We start from the raw sequence: 24,133 nt of genomic DNA, 5'->3' as shown, positions 1-24,133 counted from the left end.
GACTCAAGGTATGGATTTCCGGAATCAATGGCTTTTAACGCCGCTTGAAAACGTACATATGTTGATCTTATGTACTGTGCACTTTAAAACATGCTGGCGAACAGCGAACGAAGTAACAGATGATGAGTTTCCAGTGTTAAAGCACTGCAAAACAATAAACAAACAAAACAGCTATACAGTGAATTACTATACGTTTTGCACATGTATGCTCGTAAATCTTTAAGTGGAGGATAAAAGATAATGATAGTTTAATAACGGTTTGACTATGTGGGTTCACTAAATAGATTGAGAACTTAGAAAGCATTTAGCGAATACTCAAATGACCTTGGGAAACTTCGCACTACTAAAGTATATAGATACTGCACTTCACTATTTGACATTCACCTTGGTGCCTAGCATTGGAGTAGAACTCTACATGTCCCGACCCAGGAAAATGGAGCAAGTATTTTAAAACACATGAATATATCGGATACGGAGTTTACAAAGTCTAATGTAATAGATTATTATTCACCGGGAAATATTTGGGATAAATAGTGAAATTGTTTATGTTTTTAAACGAGTGTTGTGCTGGCATGTACACCCAGTGTTTGGGTTATTAAAAGCATCGCTCGTGCGTTCTCAAGTGTGAAACGTCAGCGTCCACTGTAACAACAACAACAGGAATGAGCGGGGAAGCCGGGGATCCCGGAATTTGTGTGAAAGGTACGTATACCGCTGGAAATTTACAGAAACAGTTATTTGCATATACCTTTATTACTTTTATGATGGTATGAATAAACATTCACTTCAACCGGTTTCGTTTTACAGAACACCCTCTGTGTACTTTATGGGTCCTATGGAGATAACGCGCATCGTACCGTAAACATAGATGATATATCATGGGTTAGGAAAATTAGGATGACTTAGTCCTTCAGACTGTGAACTGAAGCATTCAGAATATGTATTAATATTGTATGTAAGTCCAGAATTCAACAAATTTATATACATATCATATACCCTAGTCTGTAGTAGAATTGAATTCTGACTGTAAAATAAAGCTCTCTCTCTCTCGCGCGATCAATTACAATGAGTATGCATACACTGGTGCATCATGTAGTAGTGTCTCTTCCATACCGACCGACAGTTTATAAAATCTCTCCCCCTCTCACTGCGATATCGTGGTTAATTGTACCTCAGATCCCTGCGATAAGGTACGCAGGGCTGTACAGGTGTATTATAGTCAGTCGGTAGCGGAACCTTCAGTATCATACTATTTGGTAAAAGACTCCTTCTACAATGAAAACTTGTCTAATACGACATATTTACAGCCATGGTAAACTGTAATTACCGGGACCTGACGAGCTACGTTTGAAATAAAACTTTGAAAAGTTGAAATGCTAATTGCAGACAAATTTCATGTCATGCGACTTTTCAAATAGCTAAGCATCTTTATTTATACGTGATCGCATTTATTTGTAGTATTGGGATGTTATGTGGGTACATGTACAATTGTTCAATGTTTCACACCTAGTTTATGTTTGACATCTTCATCTAACCACACAAAAAAATGTCAAAGTTGGTCTTCTAAACTCAACACTTTTACCTCTCCTCTCCACTCTATATTGCGCCATTCATCCCGAGGTACCATCGGTTTCACATTGAGCTTGATGTCATATGAATCGAGTGATCTGCTAGACTTCGATGAAATGCTTCCGTATTGTGATCTTGTAGATATAGGAAGATGAACAAAAAAACTTGGGTATGAAATACAATTATGATATTTTGACCACAATGTGTATTCCATAAAATCTGCCACGAGGGCTTGAAATCTACCGCAATGCGATTCTGAATTCCCATGGTAACCTTGGTCAGGATATAAAACATAAAGGTTCTACTTAAATAAAATCATCGCATTTAAGTCAAAACAAAGTAATAAAGCTGACAAGGTTGATTTTATATAGTTCCAAGTGTCTAAACAATGGAATTAAAGCTAACAATGATGATGCAATTGATATCGGATAAACAATCAATAGAACTGTATTGTGTCTAGGCCACTGCGGTGTGTATGGCGGTGAGCCGTCGAGGTGTTCGCACCAATAGATACATGTATAGACGGATGCTGAACTCTGGGGCATAAATTGTCGCGCTAAATCAACGATCTCAATATTTAATCGTATGTATGGATAAATGACCTCTTTGTTAGGCTCCAATATACGAGTTCCCGTTATCCAGAGGTGAACATGGTACGATCTTGACCTCTTATTTGCGAGTCGTCATTCGCTGCATCTAGCCTAATCTGTCAATGTGATATATTTCACATTTTGTCAGAAAATTAATTCGTTAGCATATTTTATTTCATTACAAAAATGTCGCTGTATTTCTATCCACCCGATATTTATATAAACTTTTATTTACAAAGACATGATCAGGAATGTCATAATCATCCTCGCCCATAGTTGATTTAAATACAGGTAAAAAACTGAAAAAATGGCAGATAAGCACATCTTTCAGGAGTAGTCAATTGTTATGCACATTAGTAGTTCCAATTATTCGCGGAAGGATGCTTCTTCAGTCGCGTAGGATGAAAATATAATAGGTAAAGGGAAGCATGAAACGTAATCCCGGGTTGTGAATGATTGCAATCAGTTTCTGTAAAATATCAGAAGAAAGGAATCTGATCAAGTCTTGCTCAAGAAAACTAGTCATTTGAATATATATTTTCATTTCACAATTAGTAGTAAGCACCTAAGGCTGACTGCTATTAATCTTATTTAACATTCTTTCGACAGTTAGTGTTATTTCAGGGCAATATCATTGTAATAAAACGCTTGGAGTATCTCATAAAATAACATTTGGACTTTGACATTATGAACATATATTACATCCCCTGTGACGACGATATTAAAATCTCACAAATACCACTACAACCGTATTATGGTATATAAGATATGACAAACATGAAACATGAAATTTCAACGATATGAAAGAAAATGTCATTAAGGTCTATCATATTTCATTTTATGTTTTCATGGGTGACAGAATTTGGTCGAGGTAACTGCATATTCTGGATATTCTGTTTTAAGAAACCATTTTCTAACCATGATTGAATTCGGCATGACATGTTGCGCTACACAGTGTTGACATATAAAAATATACACTGTACAAAATTTGTTATGGGACAACTGTGTACAATGTATACGGTTTGTTGTTGACCATTACATATATTGTATAAGGTTTGGTGTGGGACTACTGTATACATTGTACAAGATTTGGTGTGGGACCACTGTATACATTGTACAAGGTTTGGTGTGGGACCACTATATACATTGTACAAGGTTTGGTGTGGGACCACTGTATACCTTGTACAAGATTTGGTGTGGGACCACTGTATACATTGTCCAAGATTTGGTGTGGGACCACTGTATACATTGTACAAGGTTTGGTGTGGGACCACTATATACATTGTATAGGATTGGTGTGGGACCACTGTATACATTGTCCAAGATTTGGTGTGGGACCACTGTATACATTGTACAAGATTTGGTGTGGGACCACTGTATACATTGTACAAGATTTGGTGTGGGACCACTGTATACATTGTACAAGATTTGGTGTGGGACCACTGTATACATTGTACAATATTTGGTGTGGGACCACTGTATACATTGTGCAAGATTTGGTGTGGGACCACTGCATGCATTGTACAATATTTGGTGTGGGACCACTGTATACATTGTTCAAGATTTGGTGTGGGACCACTGTATACATTGTACAGGATTGGTGTGGGACCACTGTATACATTGTACAAGATTTGGTGTGGGACCACTGTATACATTGTGCAAGATTTGGTGTGGGACTACTGCATGCATTGTACAGGATCGGTGTGGGACCACTGTATATATTGTACAAGATTTGGTGTGGGACTACTGTATACATTGTACAAGCTTTGGTGTGGGAACACTATATACATTGTACAAGATTTGGTGTGGGACCACTGTATACATTGTACAATATTTGGTGTTGAACCACTGTATACATTGTACAAGATTTAGAATGGGACCACTGTATACATTGTACAATATTTGGTGTGGAACCACTGTATACATTGTACAATATTTGGTGTGGAACCACTGTATACATTGTACAAGATTTGGTGTGGGACCACTGTATACATTGTACAAGATTTGGTGTGGGACCACTGTATACATTGTACAAGATTTGGTGTGGGACCACTGTATACATTGTGCAAGATTTGGTGTGGGACCACTGCATGCATTGTACAATATTTGGTGTGGGACCACTGTATACATTGTTCAAGATTTGGTGTGGGACCACTGTATACATTGTACAGGATTGGTGTGGGACCACTGTATACATTGTACAAGATTTGGTGTGGGACCACTGTATACATTGTGTAAAACCATTGTACAAAATTTGGTGTGGGACCACTGTATACATTGTACAGGATCGGTGTGGGACCACTGTATATATTGTACAAGATTTGGTGTAGGACTACTGTATACATTGTACAAGCTTTGGTGTGGGACCACTGTATACATTGTACAAGGTTTGGTGTGGGACTACTGTATACATTGTACAAGATTTAGTGTGGGACCACTGTATACATTGTACAATATTTGGTGTGGAACCACTGTATACATTGTACAATATTTGGTGTGGAACCACTGTATACATTGTACAAAGTTTGGTGTGGAACCACTGTATACATTGTATAGGATTGGTGTGGGACCACTGTATACATAGTACAAGATTTGGTGTGGAACCACTGTATACATTGTACAAGATTTAGTGTGGGACCACTGTATACATTGTACAATATTTGATGTGGAACCACTGTATACATTGTACAATATTTGGTGTGGGACCACTGTATACATTGTACAAAGTTTGGTGTGGAACCACTGTATACATTGTATAGGATTGGTGTGGGACTACTGTATACATTGTATAGGATTGGTGTGGGACCACTGTATACATTGTACAAGATTTGGTGTGGAACCACTGTATACATTGCATAGGATTGGTGTGGGACCACTGTATACATTGTGCAAGATTTGGTGTGGGACCACTGTATACATTGTATAGGATTGATGTGGGACCACTGTATACATTGTATATGATTGGTGTGGGACCACTGTATACATTGTACAAGGTTTGGTGTGTGACCACTGTATACATTGTGCAAGAGTTAGTATGGGACCACTGTATGCCTTGTTCAAGATTTGGTGTGGGACTTCTGTATACATTGTACAAGATTTGGTGTGGGACCACTGTATACATTGTACAATATTTGGTGTGGGACCACTGTATACATTGTACAAGATTTGGTGTGGGACCACTGTATACATTGTACAAGATTTGGTGTGGGACCACTGTATACATTGTGCAAGATTTGGTGTGGGACCACTGCATGCATTGTACAATATTTGGTGTGGGACCACTGTATACATTGTTCAAGATTTGGTGTGGGACCACTGTATACATTGTACAGGATTGGTGTGGGACCACTGTATACATTGAACAAGACCAAGGCCTTGTTCAAGATTTGGTGTGGGACTTCTGTATACATTGTACAAGATTTGGTGTGGGACCACTGTATACATTGTACAATATTTGGTGTGGGACCACTGTATACATTGTACAAGATTTGGTGTGGGACCACTGTATACATTGTACAAGATTTGGTGTGGGACCACTGTATACATTGTGCAAGATTTGGTGTGGGACCACTGCATGCATTGTACAATATTTGGTGTGGGACCACTGTATACATTGTTCAAGATTTGGTGTGGGACCACTGTATACATTGTACAGGATTGGTGTGGGACCACTGTATACATTGTACAAGATTTGGTGTGGGACCACTGTATACATTGTACAAAATTTGGTGTGGGACCACTGTATACATTGTACAGGATCGGTGTGGGACCACTGTATATATTGTACAAGATTTGGTGTAGGACTACTGTATACATTGTACAAGCTTTGGTGTGGGACCACTGTATACATTGTACAAGGTTTGGTGTGGGACTACTGTATACATTGTACAAGATTTAGTGTGGGACCACTGTATACATTGTACAATATTTGGTGTGGAACCACTGTATACATTGTACAATATTTGGTGTGGAACCACTGTATACATTGTACAAAGTTTGGTGTGGAACCACTGTATACATTGTATAGGATTGGTGTGGGACCACTGTATACATAGTACAAGATTTGGTGTGGAACCACTGTATACATTGTACAAGATTTAGTGTGGGACCACTGTATACATTGTACAATATTTGGTGTGGAACCACTGTATACATTGTACAATATTTGGTGTGGAACCACTGTATACATTGTACAAAGTTTGGTGTGGAACCACTGTATACATTGTATAGGATTGGTGTGGGACTACTGTATACATTGTATAGGATTGGTGTGGGACCACTGTATACATTGTACAAGATTTGGTGTGGAACCACTGTATACATTGCATAGGATTGGTGTGGGACCACTGTATACATTGTGCAAGATTTGGTGTGGGACCACTGTATACATTGTATATGATTGGTGTGGGACCACTGTATACATTGTACAAGGTTTGGTGTGTGACCACTGTATACATTGTGCAAGAGTTAGTATGGGACCACTGTATGCCTTGTTCAAGATTTGGTGTGGGACTTCTGTATACATTGTACAAGATTTGGTGTGGGACCACTGTATACATTGTACAATATTTGGTGTGGAACCACTGTATACATTGTACAAGATTTGGTGTGGGACCACTGTATACATTGTACAAGATTTGGTGTGGGACCACTGTATACATTGTACAAGATTTGGTGTGGGACCACTGTATACATTGTACAAGATTTGGTGTGGGACCACTGTATACATTGTACAAGATTTGGTGTGGGACCACTGTATACATTGTACAGGATTGGTGTGGGACCACTGTATACATTGTACAAGATTTGGTGTGGGACCACTGTATACATTGTACAAAATTTGGTGTGGGACCACTGTATACATTGTACAGGATCGGAGTGGGACCACTGTATATATTGTACAAGATTTGGTGTAGGACTACTGTATACATTGTACAAGCTTTGGTGTGGGACCACTGTATACATTGTACAAGGTTTGGTGTGGGACTACTGTATACATTGTACAAGCTTTGGTGTGGGACTACTGTATGCATTATACAAGCTTTGGTGTGGGAACACTGTATACATTGTACAAGATTTGGTGTGGGACCACTGTATACATTGTACAATATTTGGTGTGGAACCACTGTATACATTGTACAAGGTTCGGTGTGGGACCACTGTATACATTGTACAAGATTTGGTGTGAAACCACTGTATACATTGTATAGGATTGGTGTGGGACCACTGTATACATTGTACAAGATTTGGTGTGGGACTACTGTATACATTGTATAGGATTGGTGTGGGACCACTCTATACATTGTACAAGATTTGGTGTGGAACCACTGTATACATTGCATAGGATTGGTGTGGGACCACTGTATACATTGTGCAAGATTTGGTGTGGGACCACTGTATACATTGTATAGGATTGATGTGGGACCACTGTATACATTGTATATGATTGGTGTGGGACCACTGTATACATTGTACAAGGTTTGGTGTGTGACCACTGTATACATTGTGCAAGAGTTAGTATGGGACCACTGTATGCCTTGTTCAAGATTTGGTGTGGGACTTCTGTATACATTGTACAAGATTTGGTGTGGGACCACTGTATACATTGTACAATATTTGGTGTGGGACCACTGTATACATTGTACAAGATTTGGTGTGGGACCACTGTATACATTGTACAAGATTTGGTGTGGGACCACTGTATACATTGTGCAAGATTTGGTGTGGGACCACTGCATGCATTGTACAATATTTGGTGTGGGACCACTGTATACATTGTTCAAGATTTGGTGTGGGACCACTGTATACATTGTACAGGATTGGTGTGGGACCACTGTATACATTGTACAAGATTTGGTGTGGGACCACTGTATACATTGTACAAAATTTGGTGTGGGACCACTGTATACATTGTACAGGATCGGTGTGGGACCACTGTATATATTGTACAAGATTTGGTGTAGGACTACTGTATACATTGTACAAGCTTTGGTGTGGGACCACTGTATACATTGTACAAGGTTTGGTGTGGGACTACTGTATACATTGTACAAGCTTTGGTGTGGGACTACTGTATGCATTATACAAGCTTTGGTGTGGGAACACTGTATACATTGTACAAGATTTGGTGTGGGACCACTGTATACATTGTACAATATTTGGTGTGGAACCACTGTATACATTGTACAAGGTTCGGTGTGGGACCACTGTATACATTGTACAACATTTGGTGTGAAACCACTGTATACATTGTATAGGATTGGTGTGGGACCACTGTATACATTGTACAAGATTTGGTGTGGGACTACTGTATACATTGTATAGGATTGGTGTGGGACCACTCTATACATTGTACAAGATTTGGTGTGGAACCACTGTATACATTGCATAGGATTGGTGTGGGACCACTGTATACATTGTGCAAGATTTGGTGTGGGTCCACTGTATACATTGTACAAGATTTGGTGTGGGACCACTGTATACATTGTACAATATTTGGTGTGGAACCACTGTATACATTGTACAATATTTGGTGTGTGACCACTGTATAGATTGTGCAAGATTTAGTATGGGACCACTGTATGCCTTGTTCAAGATTTGGTGTGGGACTTCTGTATACATTGTACAAGATTTGGTGTGGGACTACTGTATACATTGTACAAGGTTTGGTGTGGGGCCATTGTACAGGGTTGGTGTGTTACCACTGTATACATTGTACAAGATTTGGCGTTGACCATTGTATATATTGTACAATATTTGGTGTAGGACCACTGTATACATTGTGCGGCCCACTGTATGCATTGTATCGGATTGGTGTGGGACCATGGTATACATTGTACAATATTTGGTGTGGAACCATTGTACAGGGTTGGTGTAGGACCACTGTATACATTGTACAAGATTTGGTGTGGGACCACTGTATACATTGTACAAGGTTTTGTGTGGGGCCATTGTACAGGGTTGGTGTGTGACCACTGTATACATTGTACAAATTTTGGCGTTGACCATTGTATATATTGTACAATATTTGGTGTAGGACCACGGTATACATTGTGCGGCCCACTGTATGCATTGTATCGGATTGGTGTTGGACCATGCTGCAATATTTGGTGTGGGACCATTGTACAGGGTTGGTGTAGGACCACTGTATACATTGTACAAGATTTGGTGTGGGACCACTGTATACATTGTACAAGATTTGGTGTGGGACTACTATATACATTGTACAATATTTGGTGTGGGACCACTGTATACATTGTACAAGATTTGGTGTGGGACCACTGTATACATTGTACAAGATTTGGTTTGGGACCACTGTATACATTGTACAAGATTTGGTGTGGGACCACTGTATACATTGTACAAGATTTGGTGTGGGACCACTGTATACATTGTACAAGATTTGGTGTGGGACCACTGTATACATTGTACAAGATTTGGTGTGGGACCACTGTATACATTGTACAAGATTTGGTGTGGGACCACTGTATACATTGTACAAGATTTGGTGTGGGACCACTGTATACATTGTACAAGATTTGGTGTGGGACCACTGTATACATTGTACAGGATCGGTGTGGGACCACTGTATATATTGTACAAGATTTGGTGTAGGACTACTGTATACATTGTACAAGCTTTGGTGTGGGACCACTGTATACATTGTACAAGGTTTGGTGTGGGACTACTGTATACATTGTACAAGCTTTGGTGTGGGACTACTGTATGCATTATACAAGCTTTGGTGTGGGAACACTGTATACATTGTACAAGATTTGGTGTGGGACCACTGTATACATTGTACAATATTTGGTGTGGAACCACTGTATACATTGTACAAGGTTTGGTGTGGGACCACTGTATACATTGTACAAGATTTGGTGTGAAACCACTGTATACATTGTATAGGATTGGTGTGGGACCACTGTATACATTGTACAAGATTTGGTGTGGGACTACTGTATACATTGTATAGGATTGGTGTGGGACCACTGTATACATTGTACAAGATTTGGTGTGGAACCACTGTATACATTGCATAGGATTGGTGTGGGACCACTGTATACATTGTGCAAGATTTGGTGTGGGTCCACTGTATACATTGTATAGGATTGGTGTGGGACCACTGTATACATTGTACAATATTTGGTGTGGAACCACTGTATACATTGTACAAGGTTTGGTGTGTGACCACTGTATAGATTGTGCAAGATTTAGTATGGGACCACTGTATGCCTTGTTCAAGATTTGGTGTGGGACTTCTGTATACATTGTACAAGATTTGGTGTGGGACTACTGTATACATTGTACAAGGTTTGGTGTGGGGCCATTGTACAGGGTTGGTGTGTGACCACTGTATACATTGTACAAGATTTGGCGTTGACCATTGTATATATTGTACAATATTTGGTGTAGGACCACTGTATACATTGTGCGGCCCACTGTATGCATTGTATCGGATTGGTGTGGGACCACTGTATACATTGTACAATATTTGGTGTGGGACCATTGTACAGGGTTGGTGTAGGACCACTGTATACATTGTACAAGATTTGGTGTGGGACCACTGTATACATTGTACAAGGTTTTGTGTGGGGCCATTGTACAGGGTTGGTGTGTGACCACTGTATACATTGTACAAATTTTGGCGTTGACCATTGTATATATTGTACAATATTTGGTGTAGGACCACGGTATACATTGTGCGGCCCACTGTATGCATTGTATCGGATTGGTGTTGGACCATGCTGCAATATTTGGTGTGGGACCATTGTACAGGGTTGGTGTAGGACCACTGTATACATTGTACAAGATTTGGTGTGGGACCACTGTATACATTGTACAAGATTTGGTGTGGGACTACTATATACATTGTACAAGGTTTGGTGTGGGACCACTGTATACATTGTAGAAGATTTGGTGTGGGACCACTGTATACATTGTACAAGATTTGGTGTGGGACCACTGTATACATTGTACAAGATTTGGTGTGGGACCACTGTATACATTGTACAAGATTTGGTGTGGGACCACTGTATACATTGTACAAGAATTGGTGTGGGACCACTGTATACATTGTACAATATTTGGTGTGGGACCACTGTATACATTGTACAAGATTTGGTGTGGGACCACTGTATACATTGTACAAGATTTGGTGTGGAACCACTGTATATATTGTACAAGATTTGGTGTGGGACCACTGTATACATTGTATAAGGTTTGGTGTGGGACCACTGTATACATTGTACAATGTTTGGTGTGGCCACACTGTATACATATACATTGTACAAGGTTTGGTGTGGAACCACTGTATACATTGTACAAGGTTTGGTGTGGCAACATTGTATACATTGTACAAGATTTGGTGTGGCAACATTGTATACATTGTACAAGATTTAGTGTGGAACCACTGTATACATTGTACAAGGTTTGATGTGGAGCCATTGTACAGGGTTGGTGTGTGACCACTGTATACATTGTACAAGATTTGGCGTTGACCATTGTATATATTGTACAAGGTTTGGTGTAGGACCACTGTATACATTCTGCGGCCCACTGTATGCATTGTATCGGATTGGTGTGGGACCACTGTATACATTGTACAAGATTTAGTGTTGGACCATTGTGTACATTGTACAAGATTCGATGTTGACCATTGTACAGGGTTGTTGTGTGACTTCTGTATACATTGTAAAAGGTTTGATGTGGGACCACTGTATACATCGTACAAGGTTTGATGTGGGGCCATTGTACAGGGGGCCGCGGTGGCCGAGTGGTTAAGATGTCCCGACATATTACCACAAGCCCTCCACCTCTGGGATGCGGGTTCGAATCCCATGTGGGGCAGTTGCCAGGTACTGACCGCTGACCGGTGGTTTTTCTCCGGGTACTCCGGCTTTCCTCCACCAACAAACCTGGCACGTCCTTACATGACCCTGGCTGTTAATAGGACGTAAAACTAAACAAACCATTGTACAGGGTTGGTGTGTGACCACTGTATACATTGTACAAGGTTTGATGTGGGGCCATTGTATGTATTGTACAAGATTTAGTGTAGGACCACTGTATACATTGTACAAGGTTTGGTTTGGGACAACTGTAAACATTGAATAAGACTTGGTGTGGACCGTTGTATACAAGGTTTGGTTTGGGACCACTGTATACATAGTACAAGTTTTGGTGTGGGACCACCGTATACATTATCATATGTAGTTATCCCACAGCAAAGCTTGTATAATGTCATTGTCATATGCAGTTGTCCCACACCAAAGCTTGTACAATGTATACAGTAGTCCCACACAAAACATGTATGTATATCGATGATAGGGTTGAGCAATTTAATACATTTTAAGAGCTTAGGTGTTGGTTTATACAATATTTCACATAAACTCCAGTAAAGCTATACTGCTCCACTGAATACCTGGTATCTGTGTATAACAGACTATACCAGACAGATCTACAAGTAATTTGACAGCACACATACAGACAGATATGTACGAGATAATGTTTATATACAAACAGTTCCACTACAGTGCTCGTTCCTGTTGTAATTGATTGTTATCCCGATTACCGTGGCGCTGCACGTGTGGAATATATGCACGTGATGAGGCATGTACATATTAATTATCCGCCATACTGTCATCGGTATTATGTTCTGCTAATTCATATACATTCCGACCATCATCGTAAAATGACCAATATGCCCGCACGCGGCGGTGGCTAGCTAATGAGCGCTTTAATGTTTCAGTACAGGCATATATATTGATGTTACGAAACATCAATTAAAGCGGACTGGCAGGGCGGTTATAATTTAAATGCTAAGGATATACCTACCGGGACACCCTGACATTATAACAATATCTACAGGCGAGTTAGAATATTGATTTCTGTCGGAATTGAGTCGTTCTCTCTCTAACAATACGATCGAGTACGGTGTGTGTCTATGCAGGTTCGAGTAATGCAATATAGTTACATTCCCTGTATAGTAATTAATGTCCAATATTTACAATTTACCATGATTAATTGATTGATATGAGCAATACGTGTGTGTGTTTGTTTACTTTTGTAAATAGCACCGCGCTATTTTGATTGTATAATAACCAAACTGAAGATAATCTCCCATCTAGCTAGAATCCATATGATATCCTATTGAGCATCTAACACTTGCAATGAAGCTTTTCCATATTTAAGGTGTTTTTTTTTATCTTGTTGAATAATTGCGGTATAGACTATTCGAATATTTCCTTTTCTATAAGACATGGCATTCTACAAATCCGGATCCCAAGCGATGCCAAGAAATCAAACCCATTTAAATCTAGGCCAATATTCATGCAAAAGATTTGAATGCCATGTCCAAAGTTCCCATCCATACAAAAGACTTAAACGTTTCTATCCTGAGTTATCATCAACCTGATAAAATCTAACCAAGATGCTAGGTCATCCAAAAGACATAAATAAAGACATGTATTTAATTACGGTAAACTGTCCACGCAAAAGATTTGAATGACTCTAACTACTGTACTCGATTATACAAAAGATTTCGACGTTCTTAAGTGAGGCACCCGTTCATGCAAAAGGCATTCATCCCGGGTTCCCTTCCATGCAATAGAATTGACCGAATCTAACCAAGGTTCTCAAGCATGCAAACACCTTATACGCATCTAACCAAGATTCCCATCCAAGCAAAAGTCTTGAATGCCTCCATCCAGGTTTTCCATCCATGCAGATTGTGACATTTCATGAAGCCTGCATTCGAGATAAGAAAATGCCTTAAAGACGCATGTTATGAAGAAAGAAATGCATTCATTATTGGGTGTATAATTCTGTCATCAATGACCACTTTATCATAAAATACATACAACTCTGTATTTTGTATTTTAAGACATTGTTAAAGCGTTGCCAAAATGTACCCGAATCTTGACAGTGACAGACACTATGTTTATCAGATCGAGGTTCCTGGTACAATGTCAAGGTCGCATAAGTTAGGAACGTCGAAGAAAGCCAAGACGTGACTATATAGACCCAAGATTGCATATTATGTAGCCGAGAATAGGAGTCTTCGTAGAATCTGTGGTTTTATTTCCCACCAGCACGAGTGCTGAAGAATAACTCTCGAATATTCCGATACTTTTGCTTGTACCCTCCCCAAATTACGCCCGCCTCTTAGATAGAATCCAGATTAAACACATTTCTCATATACAGAACCACTGTATGCAAATTCCAATGCCGGGTGTAGCACATACTGGACGCAAGCATTTTATGCCTATATATCCAGATCAAGAAAAAATTACTACAGTTTATATGCTGACAGCTCGGGTATGAACTAGTGCACTCTCATCTATCTTGTAGTTGGAAATATATATATAGCCATATGAACGTGTTTTAAAGTTCAAGAATATCCCGTTAATAATCAAACATTAAGCACGATTTTAATACATAAGAAAATCCCTTCTAATAGTTGATATAGAATATGTCATTATGACCTACTGAAATAATAGGTTCATAAGCTGGAACACCGATAGTTCATTGTTCACAGTGTCTAGGACATTGAATATGAAAAGAATCCCGTGGTATATATCTACAATGTGTGTTGTATTAGGAACGTAATTCCCGATGAAGACTAGACAATTTCTTTCTGTATTGTCTACAAAGTACAATTATACCGACTGTACAAAGAGCGCTCGGGACAATATTGTATCCATCAAGTTTGGTCGGAAGCTTGTATTGCAATAATTAAAATGAAATCATTAAAGTCGATAGATGAATGGATGATTATGTTTCATAAAGTAATATTCAAACTGAAAGTTTACCAGGTAAATAAAGTCATTTATCTCCAGTAAAATGTTGTAAATGATGAATAATATTTTCATTGCAAGTTACAAAATTTTCAGGCTTAAATCTGCCTCCAATCAATTTTGCACTTGAGCCAAAAATGAGGAGAAAGACGACAAGAGGATAAAAGTGTCAGTTTTCAACTACCGATAAGAATATCCATGGTAATATTTCATTACTAATTTCATTTTCCTTTGTGTAGGGTTCATGTAAATATAACCGGAAGTTCGAATAAGTCATGATATTCGTTAACCGGAAGTGAAAGGTCTAAGTAGAGACATCCTCGATCATTTTCAGCATACCAACTAAACAGGAAGCGTGTGTTTATAGACTACTCTAGCTCATATTTTAGATGATACATGCTTTTTTTAGTTTATATCAAAACAAGTTTTGACAATTTGTGTCAAATAAATATCATCCACAGACGCCTACGTTTGTCTGAAGCACACAAATCATACCCTGTGTATGATCAAGTAAGATACTACATTGGAAACAAGCGTTTTATCGCTGCTTTTTATTGTCTACAACCTAGTTTAGAACCCAAACACCCGAGAGAGTTAATTTGATAAGGATATATTGAAGGTGTGTGTGTAAAAGTTTTTACATAGAATTACTAGATTTCCATAGGTACCGTAATGGAATCCCATGCAGGTCTTCTTAATGTATGTTTATGTTTTATTAATACCCAGGGTCATATAAGGACTACCAGGTTTAATGGCCGGGTGGGGGGGGGGAGGGGGGGCGGAGCACCCGGCGGTGGGGGGGGGGAGGGGGGGCGGAGCACCCGGCGGTTATCGCCTGGCAACTTTACCACATTACATTGGATTCGAGGTGGATATCGTGTGGTTATTTGTCGGGACATCTTAAACCACTCGGTCACCGTGGCCCCATATTTTTCTTTTCTTTTACGTCCTATCAACAATTATGTCATGTAAGATACCGGAGTACTCAAGAGAAAATCACTGATATAAGATTTGTACCGGGCAACTGCAGTTTGCGAACTCCCTACCGAAATAAGTGGAGTTTTCGGTGGAGGTTACTGGTAATGTGTCGGAACACTTCAACATCCCGACCGCGACTCACGGTAGAGCTGAGAGATTTCTTGAATTATCACAAAGAACTTTCAGGGGATTGACACGAATCAGAATATCAAATTCACAACCTAATTAAATACAAAATCTGCATGTTTTAAGGGCTATGCACTAGTGTGAAAACTTTCACTGAGCCTTGTATGTTCAAATACTTATATTTAAGAAGATAGTTTAGATTATTTTTAAGATGAGTCACACGGCTGCAAATAGAGCATGAACTTGCATTTATATATGTATATCTTTTTCTCGCACGGTACATTGACCTTGTATTACAGTACCTATACAGTGTGTGCATTAGAATAAATACCGCACGCCTGACTAGATTACTGTCTATCACTGATTCCGGTGTAGAATTAGGTTACAGGGACATGATACTATCCTAAAACTTGGCTCCAGACTCTAACAACCAACGTTACATGGACTTATGATTAACTGCTACCTTTTCTCTGGCATAACTATAGAGTTAAGGGTGCATGTTTGCTAGGACAGTGACTTTGTCCGTAGTTTCGTACTTTCGTATAGTACTGTGTAATTTGAGCAATGATGTTGACCACAGTTTCATAATGTAAAGACTTTTCACTTGTAATTTCTAATAATGTTAGATATGGCCAAATACTGGCTTAATAGTAATTTCGAACACATTACAATATACAATGTATTTGAGAAAATAATTGTCTTATATTGTTTTTAGTTTTAATTGCATAGAAATTATGTGTTATACTTTACATTAAATTAAATATAACAGCTTAGTTACTTTTTCAGTAATAACATAAGTAGAATGTAAGATTTGTGCTGTAACGAGGTGTTAGCGGGGTTCACATCCTTCCGAAATTCTCCGCTGGCTGTTTGACACGTGGGGAGGACTTGTAAACTTGTTTGTATATGAAGCCCCCTAGTATATCCACCATGCTTCCGCTCCATGCCGCTTGTAATGACCAGACTAAATGATGTACATGTTGTAAGATCCCGACAGTTACTACTGTAGATGGAGTGTAAGATATTGTTAACCTTTACCTAAACGCACACGTGCTTTGTGTGGCGAAACGAATTGGTACAAAGGGGAAGATTCGCTGTCGGCATTCTAAATGCTATATGTTTACAAAGGTTGTCTCTATAGTTGGAATTCCTCTACGATTTCCGGGAACATCGTATTGGTCTTGTTAACACTTCCTGTCCGTACTGAAACAAACATGTCTATTATCATGTCCTTTCAAATTATATATGTTAAATTTATGTTAACTTCCATTTCCTTTCAAATGATATTTGTGATACTGATATTAAAGGATTGGGACGTAAAAAGTTACATACATGGCTCAGTAAACCACAGATCAAGGTCATAAAAAGATGCATCCTCACCTCGCGCGACATTGGAATTAAGGATTTGAGTACTTGTACTTCCGTTTCTACACTTCCTGTTTGGCGCATAACTGCATACTACTTATTAGTGACTTGTTCTGTGCCACGACAACTTTCTGTAGATATCAGTCTAATATATTTATTCTCCTTTACTCAAACATTTAACTGCATCTAGTTAGCATCTCTATAGGAATTGTTGAATGGCAAATAGATGAATGCTAAGTCCAACAGCCCTTTTAATGGTCTTTTTTTCATAATCAGTGCACTGACAATTATGACGTCATAGTTATGATGACGCCATGTTTGGCAGGCTATTTTTAAGCATTGATCTGAAATCAGTTGACAATTATGAGTGTATCAATGCCATCTGGACAGCGGCAATTTAGTGTTGAATTTTCCGTTGTCCAATTGACATTCATACTCGTTTTGCCAACTGATGCTGTGCAGTTGGCATTCATACTCCTATAATGCTAACTGAATCCAGTGCAATGCTTATAATTATATTTGATAACAATTCTATTATGCAATGCAATCCCAAGAAATTTGGCATATGAAATTAACGAACATCTCATTATCGTCAAGAGCGAAACAGCAGTCATTCCCCGTGATCGCTGGCACGACAATTGTGACATCACAATGATAATGACGTCAAAATAAGCGGAAGGAATTTTATGCTCTTGTACATGCCAACTGTCTCTGTATATCCTAAGTTTTTTTTCCTTCTTAGTGCTCATCATAAAGGGCATCTATAGGGCGATCGCTTTTCCAGTTATCAGTATAAATGTGGCCGGGTGAGGCGTGCCTGCTCGGTGTCTTCGGCGGCATGCCTGGTGATATGGAACTACAAGGAATATCCCGAATATAGCGCAGCCTCCCAAAACATAAAGGCATTCACACACCGCAACATGATACTCACAGAGAGTTCGTCCTTAAATGATCCTGGTTGATAGGACGTTAAACTTAATAAACCAAACCAAACAGGCGTAAATCCGACACTTTCATTGGCATTCTAATTACATCGCTTTAATATTATAGGACATGGCAGCAGCAACTCGTGTAAATATTATATCTGTACAAGGTTCAGTGACTCCCCGTAACAAACGCAATGTGATATAGTAACCGCTGGTGTAAAGGAAATCTCGACGAAAGAAGGTCAACAGCATACTGGAAATAATGGAGCTAGGAACAAGATACCAATGTATATAATGATCTCGACTCACCATTACTTGGTAAAATGTCGCGAAATGTAAAAGAAACTGCAAGGCATTACTTACTGTTCGTGGCCGCTCAATAAAGAATATATTGGAAATTGTATACATAAAATGTATCCCCAATCCAATGATCGGTGCAATAGGTGATTTCACTTATTTCAGGTCGCCGTGACCTACATTTTCTATGGATGTAGATTGTATTAACAAATCATATCGAATTAAACAGTGTATTTGGGGTTAAAGGAGTTCGGGTTAATGAAGTTTGGCCTTGTACATGTACCGGTATATAGTGGATTTATAAGGAGGTAACAAGAGACGGTATCGAAAAAACGCTAAGATATTAAACTTACTCAGGTGATCTTGCCCTGGATCAGAAGCTTCATTTCCTAATGTCCGGCGTGGGCGCAAGTCTTGTTTGCTCAAACTTCCTCTCGCGGCAATATTGAGCTTGGTAATAAATTCGCAAAACATAAGTCAATGTTTTGAGGCGCTTTTATGTAAAGTATTTTTCGTTAATACTGTATTAATGCGCTACTACTCGTTAGATATATATAGTCACACAATGTATGAATGTGATGCATGTACAAGCATTCATGTACGTACAATTTCCGTTTTTTGAATTTTTGTAAGTATTTTTTTAAATGAGTCGACATGAATTTCTTACACTGATAGCCAATAAATGTGTAATTGATTTTATCAGGCCATAATTATTTTTTTCGTAATTAAGTATATCGTGAATGGAATTGATACTTTGTTTTAATAACCTCCAAATGATATAAACCGAAGTAGGCGTTAACGATGCATAATAAACAAAAAATTCGGATTTAAAACAAAGAATGATGGTAATATTGATAAGTTATATGAGAAACATCCTGAATAGCCATCAATTCACGCCATTATCTTAAACAGATAATAATTTTGGCCGAGTACAGGTGTTAGTTAGGGACCCCTGATAGGACAAGCTAAGAATCGTGCATCAATCCGATTGATACAGTCGTTAGGAAAGTTAAGCTGCTAAATATCACAGCCGGTGTATCAAAGGCTAAGACCGTGCTTAAAATGCTCTTTGGGTGAAACAGTCATAGTGACCGAAAAAACAGACTTGTGTACAACAAGAATTGAAGTCAAATATCGCAGACATATTCATTTCACAGTTTGTCAAACAGTATGATGTAATGACAACCAAGCAAAGGCTACTTACGTCTCAGACATAGATGAATTCTAAACGTGCCAATACGAACAATTCTGCTTCTACTTTTTTAGTCTAGACATTATGCTACAAAATAATAATCATGATTATGGCGGTGGGTGGATGTTTATAAAGTTAAATGATGATTATGGCAGAGGAAGAGGGTGGATGTTTATATAATGGGAGGTTTGTGATAAATGATTATGGAGGTGGGGAGCAGGGTAGATAGATATTTGTAGAGTTGAAGGGAAGTGATGATTATGGAGGTGAGGTTGAATGTTTATAAAAATAAAGGGAAGTGGTGATTATTAAAGTAGGGGATGATGGATGTTTATGGGATTGAAAGGGAGTGATGATTGTGGAGGTGAGGGAGGATGTTTATAAAAATAAAGGGAAGAGGTGATTATTGAGGTAGTGGAGGGTGGATGTTTATGAGATTGAAGGGGAGTGATGATTGTGGAGGTGAGGTTGAATGTTTATAAAAATAAAGGGAAGTGGTGATTATTGAGGTAGGGGATGATGGATGTTTATGAGATTGAAGGGGAGTGATGATTGTGGAGGTGAGGGAGGATGTTTATAAAAATAAAGGGAAGTGGTGATTATTGAGGTGGGGAGGGTGAATGTTTATGGGATTGTAGGGTAGTGATGATTATGGAAGTTGGGGAGGGTGAATGTTTATGGAGTTGAAGGGCACTGATGATTATGGAGGTTGGGTGAGTGGATGTTTATGGAGTTGAAGGGAAGTGGTGATTATGGAGGGTGGGTGGGTGGATGTTTATGGAGTTGAAGGAGAGTGATAATTACGGAGGTTGGGTGAGTGGATGTTTATGGAGTTGAAGGGAAGTAGTGATTATGGAGGTTGGGTGGGTGGATGTTTATGGAGATGAAGGGAAGTGGTGATTATGGAGGTTGGGTGAGTTGATGTTTATGGAGTTGAAGGGAAGTGGTGATTATGGAGGTCGGGTGGGTGGATGTTTATGGAGATGAAGGGAAGTGGTGATTATGGAGGTTGGGTGAGTGGATGTTTATGGAGTTGAAGGGAAGTGGTGATTATGGAGGTCGGGTGGGTGGATGTTTATGGAGATGAAGGGAAGTGGTGATTATGGAGGTTGGGTGAGTGGATGTTTATGGAGTTGAAGTAGTGATTATGGAGGTTGGGTGAGTGGATGTTTATGGAGTTGAAGGGCAGTGGTGATTATGGAGGTCGGGTGGGTGGATGTTTATGGAGATGAAGGGAAGTGGTGATTATGGAGGTTGGGTGAGTGGATGTTTATGGAGTTGAAGGGAAGTGGTGATTATGGAGGTTGGTTGGATGTTTATAAAAATAAAAGGAAGTGGTGATTATTGAGGTAGGGTATGATGGATGTTTATGGGATTGAAGGGAAGTCGTGATTATGGAGGTTGGTTGGATGCTTATAAAAATAAAAGGAAGTTGTGATTATTGATGTAGCGTATGATGGATGTTTATGGGAAGGAAGGAAATGGATGATTATTGAGGTTGAGAAGGGTGAATGTTTATGGAGTTGAAGGGAAGTGGTGATTATGGAGGTTGGGTGGGTGGATGTTTATGGAGTTGAAGGGAAGTGGTGATTATGGAGGGTGGGTGGGTGGATGTTTATGGAGCTCAGTGAAGGAGAGTGATGATTATGGAGGTTGGGTGAGTGGATGTTTATGGAGTTGAAGGGAAGTGGTGATTATGGAGGTTGGGTGGGTGGATGTTTATGGAGTTGAAGGGAAGTGGTGATTATGGAGGTTGGGTGGGTGGATGTTTATGGAGTTGAAGGGAAGTGGTGATTATGGAGGTTGGGTGGGTGGATGTTTATGGAGTTGAAGGGAAGTGATTATGGAGGTTGGGTGGGTGGATGTTTATGGAGTTGAAGGGAAGTGGTGATTATGGAGGTTGGGTGAGTGGATGTTTATGGAGTTGAAGTGGTGATTATGGAGGTTGGGTGAGTGGATGTTTATGGAGTTGAAGGGAAGTGGTGATTATGGAGGTCGGGTGGGTGGATGTTTATGAAGTTGAAGGGAAGTGATGATTATGGAGGTTGGGTGGGTGGATGTTTATGGAGTAGAAGGGAACTGATGATTATGGAGGTTGGGTGGGTGGAAGTTAATGGAGTTGAAGGGAAGTGGTAATTACAAAGGTTGGTTGGGTGGATGTTTATGGAGTTGAAGGGAAGTGATGATTATAGAGGTGAGGTTGGATGTTTATTGAAGTAGGGTATGATGGATGTTTATGGGATTGAAGGGAAGTCGTTATTATGGAGGTTGGTTGGATGCTTGTAAAAATAAAGGAAGTGGTGATTATTGAGGTAGCGGATGATGGATGTTTATGGGATTGAAGGGAAGTCGTTATTATGGAGGTTGGTTGGATGCTTATAAAAATAAAAGGAAGTGGTGATTATTGAGGTAGCGGATGATGGATGTTTATGGGAAGGAAGGAAATGGATGATTATTGAGGTTGAGAAGGGTGAATGTTTATGGAGTTGAAGGGAAGTGGTGATTATGGAGGTTGGTTGGCTGGATGTTTATGGAGTTGAAGGGAAGTGAGGATTATGGAGGTGAGGTTGAATGTTTATAAAAATAAAAGGAAGTGGTGATTATTGAGGTAGGGGATGATGGATGTTTATGAGATTGAAGGGGAGTAATGTTTATGGAGGTGAGGTTGAATGTTTATAAAAATAAAGGGAAGTGGTGATTATTGAGGTAGGGGATGATGGATGTTTATGAGATTGAAGGGGAGTGATGATTGTGGAGGTGAGGGTGGATGTTTATGGAGTTGAAGGGCAGTGATGAATTATAGAGGTTGGATGTTTATATGTTTATAGAGTTGAAAGGAAGTGATGATTATGGAGGTGTGGGAGGGTGAATGTTTATGGAGTTTAAGGGAACTGATGATTATGGAGGTTGGGTGAGTGGATGTTTATGGAGTTGAAGGGAAGTGGTGATTATGGAGGGTGGGTGGGTGGATGTTTATGGAGTTGAAGTGATGATTATGGAGGTTGGGTGGGTGGATGTTTATGGAGTTGAAGGGAACTGGTGATTATGGAGGTTGGGTGAGTGAATGTTTATGGAGTTGAAGTGATGATTATGGAGGTTGGGTGGGTGGAAGTTTATGGAGTTGAAGGGAAGTGGTGATTATGGAGGTTGGGTGGTTGGATGTTTATGGAGTTGAACGGAAGTGATGATTATGGAGGTGAGGTTGAATGTTTATAAAAATAAAAGGAAGTGGTGATTATTGAGGTAGGGAAGGGTGGATCTTTATGGGGAGGAAGGAAATTGATGATTATGGAGGTAGGAGAGGGTGATGTTAATGGAGTTTAAGAAGAGTGATGATTATGGGATTGAAGAAAAGTGATGGTTATGGAGGTTGAGTGGGTGAATGTTTATAAAAATGAAGGGAAGCGATGATTTTTGAGGTAGGGGAGGGTTGATATTTATAGAGTTATAGGTAAGTGATGATTATGGATGTTGGGTGGGTGGATGTTTAATGGGATTAAAGAGAAATGATAATTATATAGTTGAGGGTGGATGATAATATAGAAATGAAGGGGCGATGATTATGGAGGTTGGGGAGGGTGGATGTTTATGGGATTGAAGGGAATTGATGATTGTGTAAATAGGGGAGGGTGGATATTTATAGAATTGAAGGGAAGTGATGATTATTGAGGTCGGGAGGATGTTTATAGGTAGTTATTGGATGGCGGAATTGGCGGTTATGGGTCGGAAGGATGGATAGTTATGGAGTCGGAGGGATGGATAGTTATGGGGTCGGAAGAATGGATAGTTATGACTTTGGAGTAATGGATATTTATGGGATTGGAGGGATGGGTGATTATACGTAAGGTCGTACTATGGATAATGGCAGGATGGACGGGTAGTTCCGGAGTTTGAGAAATGGATACATCTGAAGTTGTGGTCGGGAGGGTGGGAAGTTATGAGGACGGAGAGAAGGATAGCTATGGTGTCGGATAGGGGAGAGGGTGTTATGGCGTTAACTATGTTAATTCATGTAGGCGACAATTTATTTTTTCTTTTTTTTTTATTTATTTTTTGTGACATTGGTAATATAGAATAATAGCGCTAGAATTAATGTTGTCATAATGCTTTTAAGACATTGTATTTAGTTATAATCGATTATGTTTTCCAACTATAGAGCTTCTAGCTTCATAACTGTTATGTGCAATACTTATATATGTTTATTGTACTACTACATCATTAGTGAACTATTACACATATAAATGAATAAAAACTTATTAACACGTTGTGTTAAGTAATTGATAATTGTGTGTG

The 24,133-nt window shown here is 39.3% G+C and overlaps 1 protein-coding gene across 1 annotated transcript in view; it reads left to right on the top strand.

Moving 5' to 3' along the window:
- The first annotated feature begins 318 nt into the window (after nucleotides 1-318).
- Nucleotides 319-24,133, top strand: part of LOC138323592 (serine/threonine-protein phosphatase 2B catalytic subunit 2-like) — a 47,562-nt gene continuing 23,747 nt past the window's right edge. The window contains exon 1 of the mRNA XM_069268303.1: nucleotides 319-702. Within this exon, the coding sequence (XP_069124404.1) occupies nucleotides 663-702 (40 nt within the window). The 5' untranslated portion in view covers nucleotides 319-662. The remainder of the gene's footprint in view (nucleotides 703-24,133) is intronic.

Source organism: Argopecten irradians, chromosome 5, assembly GCF_041381155.1.
Source record: "Argopecten irradians isolate NY chromosome 5, Ai_NY, whole genome shotgun sequence".
Lineage (NCBI taxonomy): Eukaryota > Metazoa > Mollusca > Bivalvia > Pectinida > Pectinidae > Argopecten > Argopecten irradians.
This window is presented reverse-complemented; position numbering and strand designations above follow the sequence as displayed.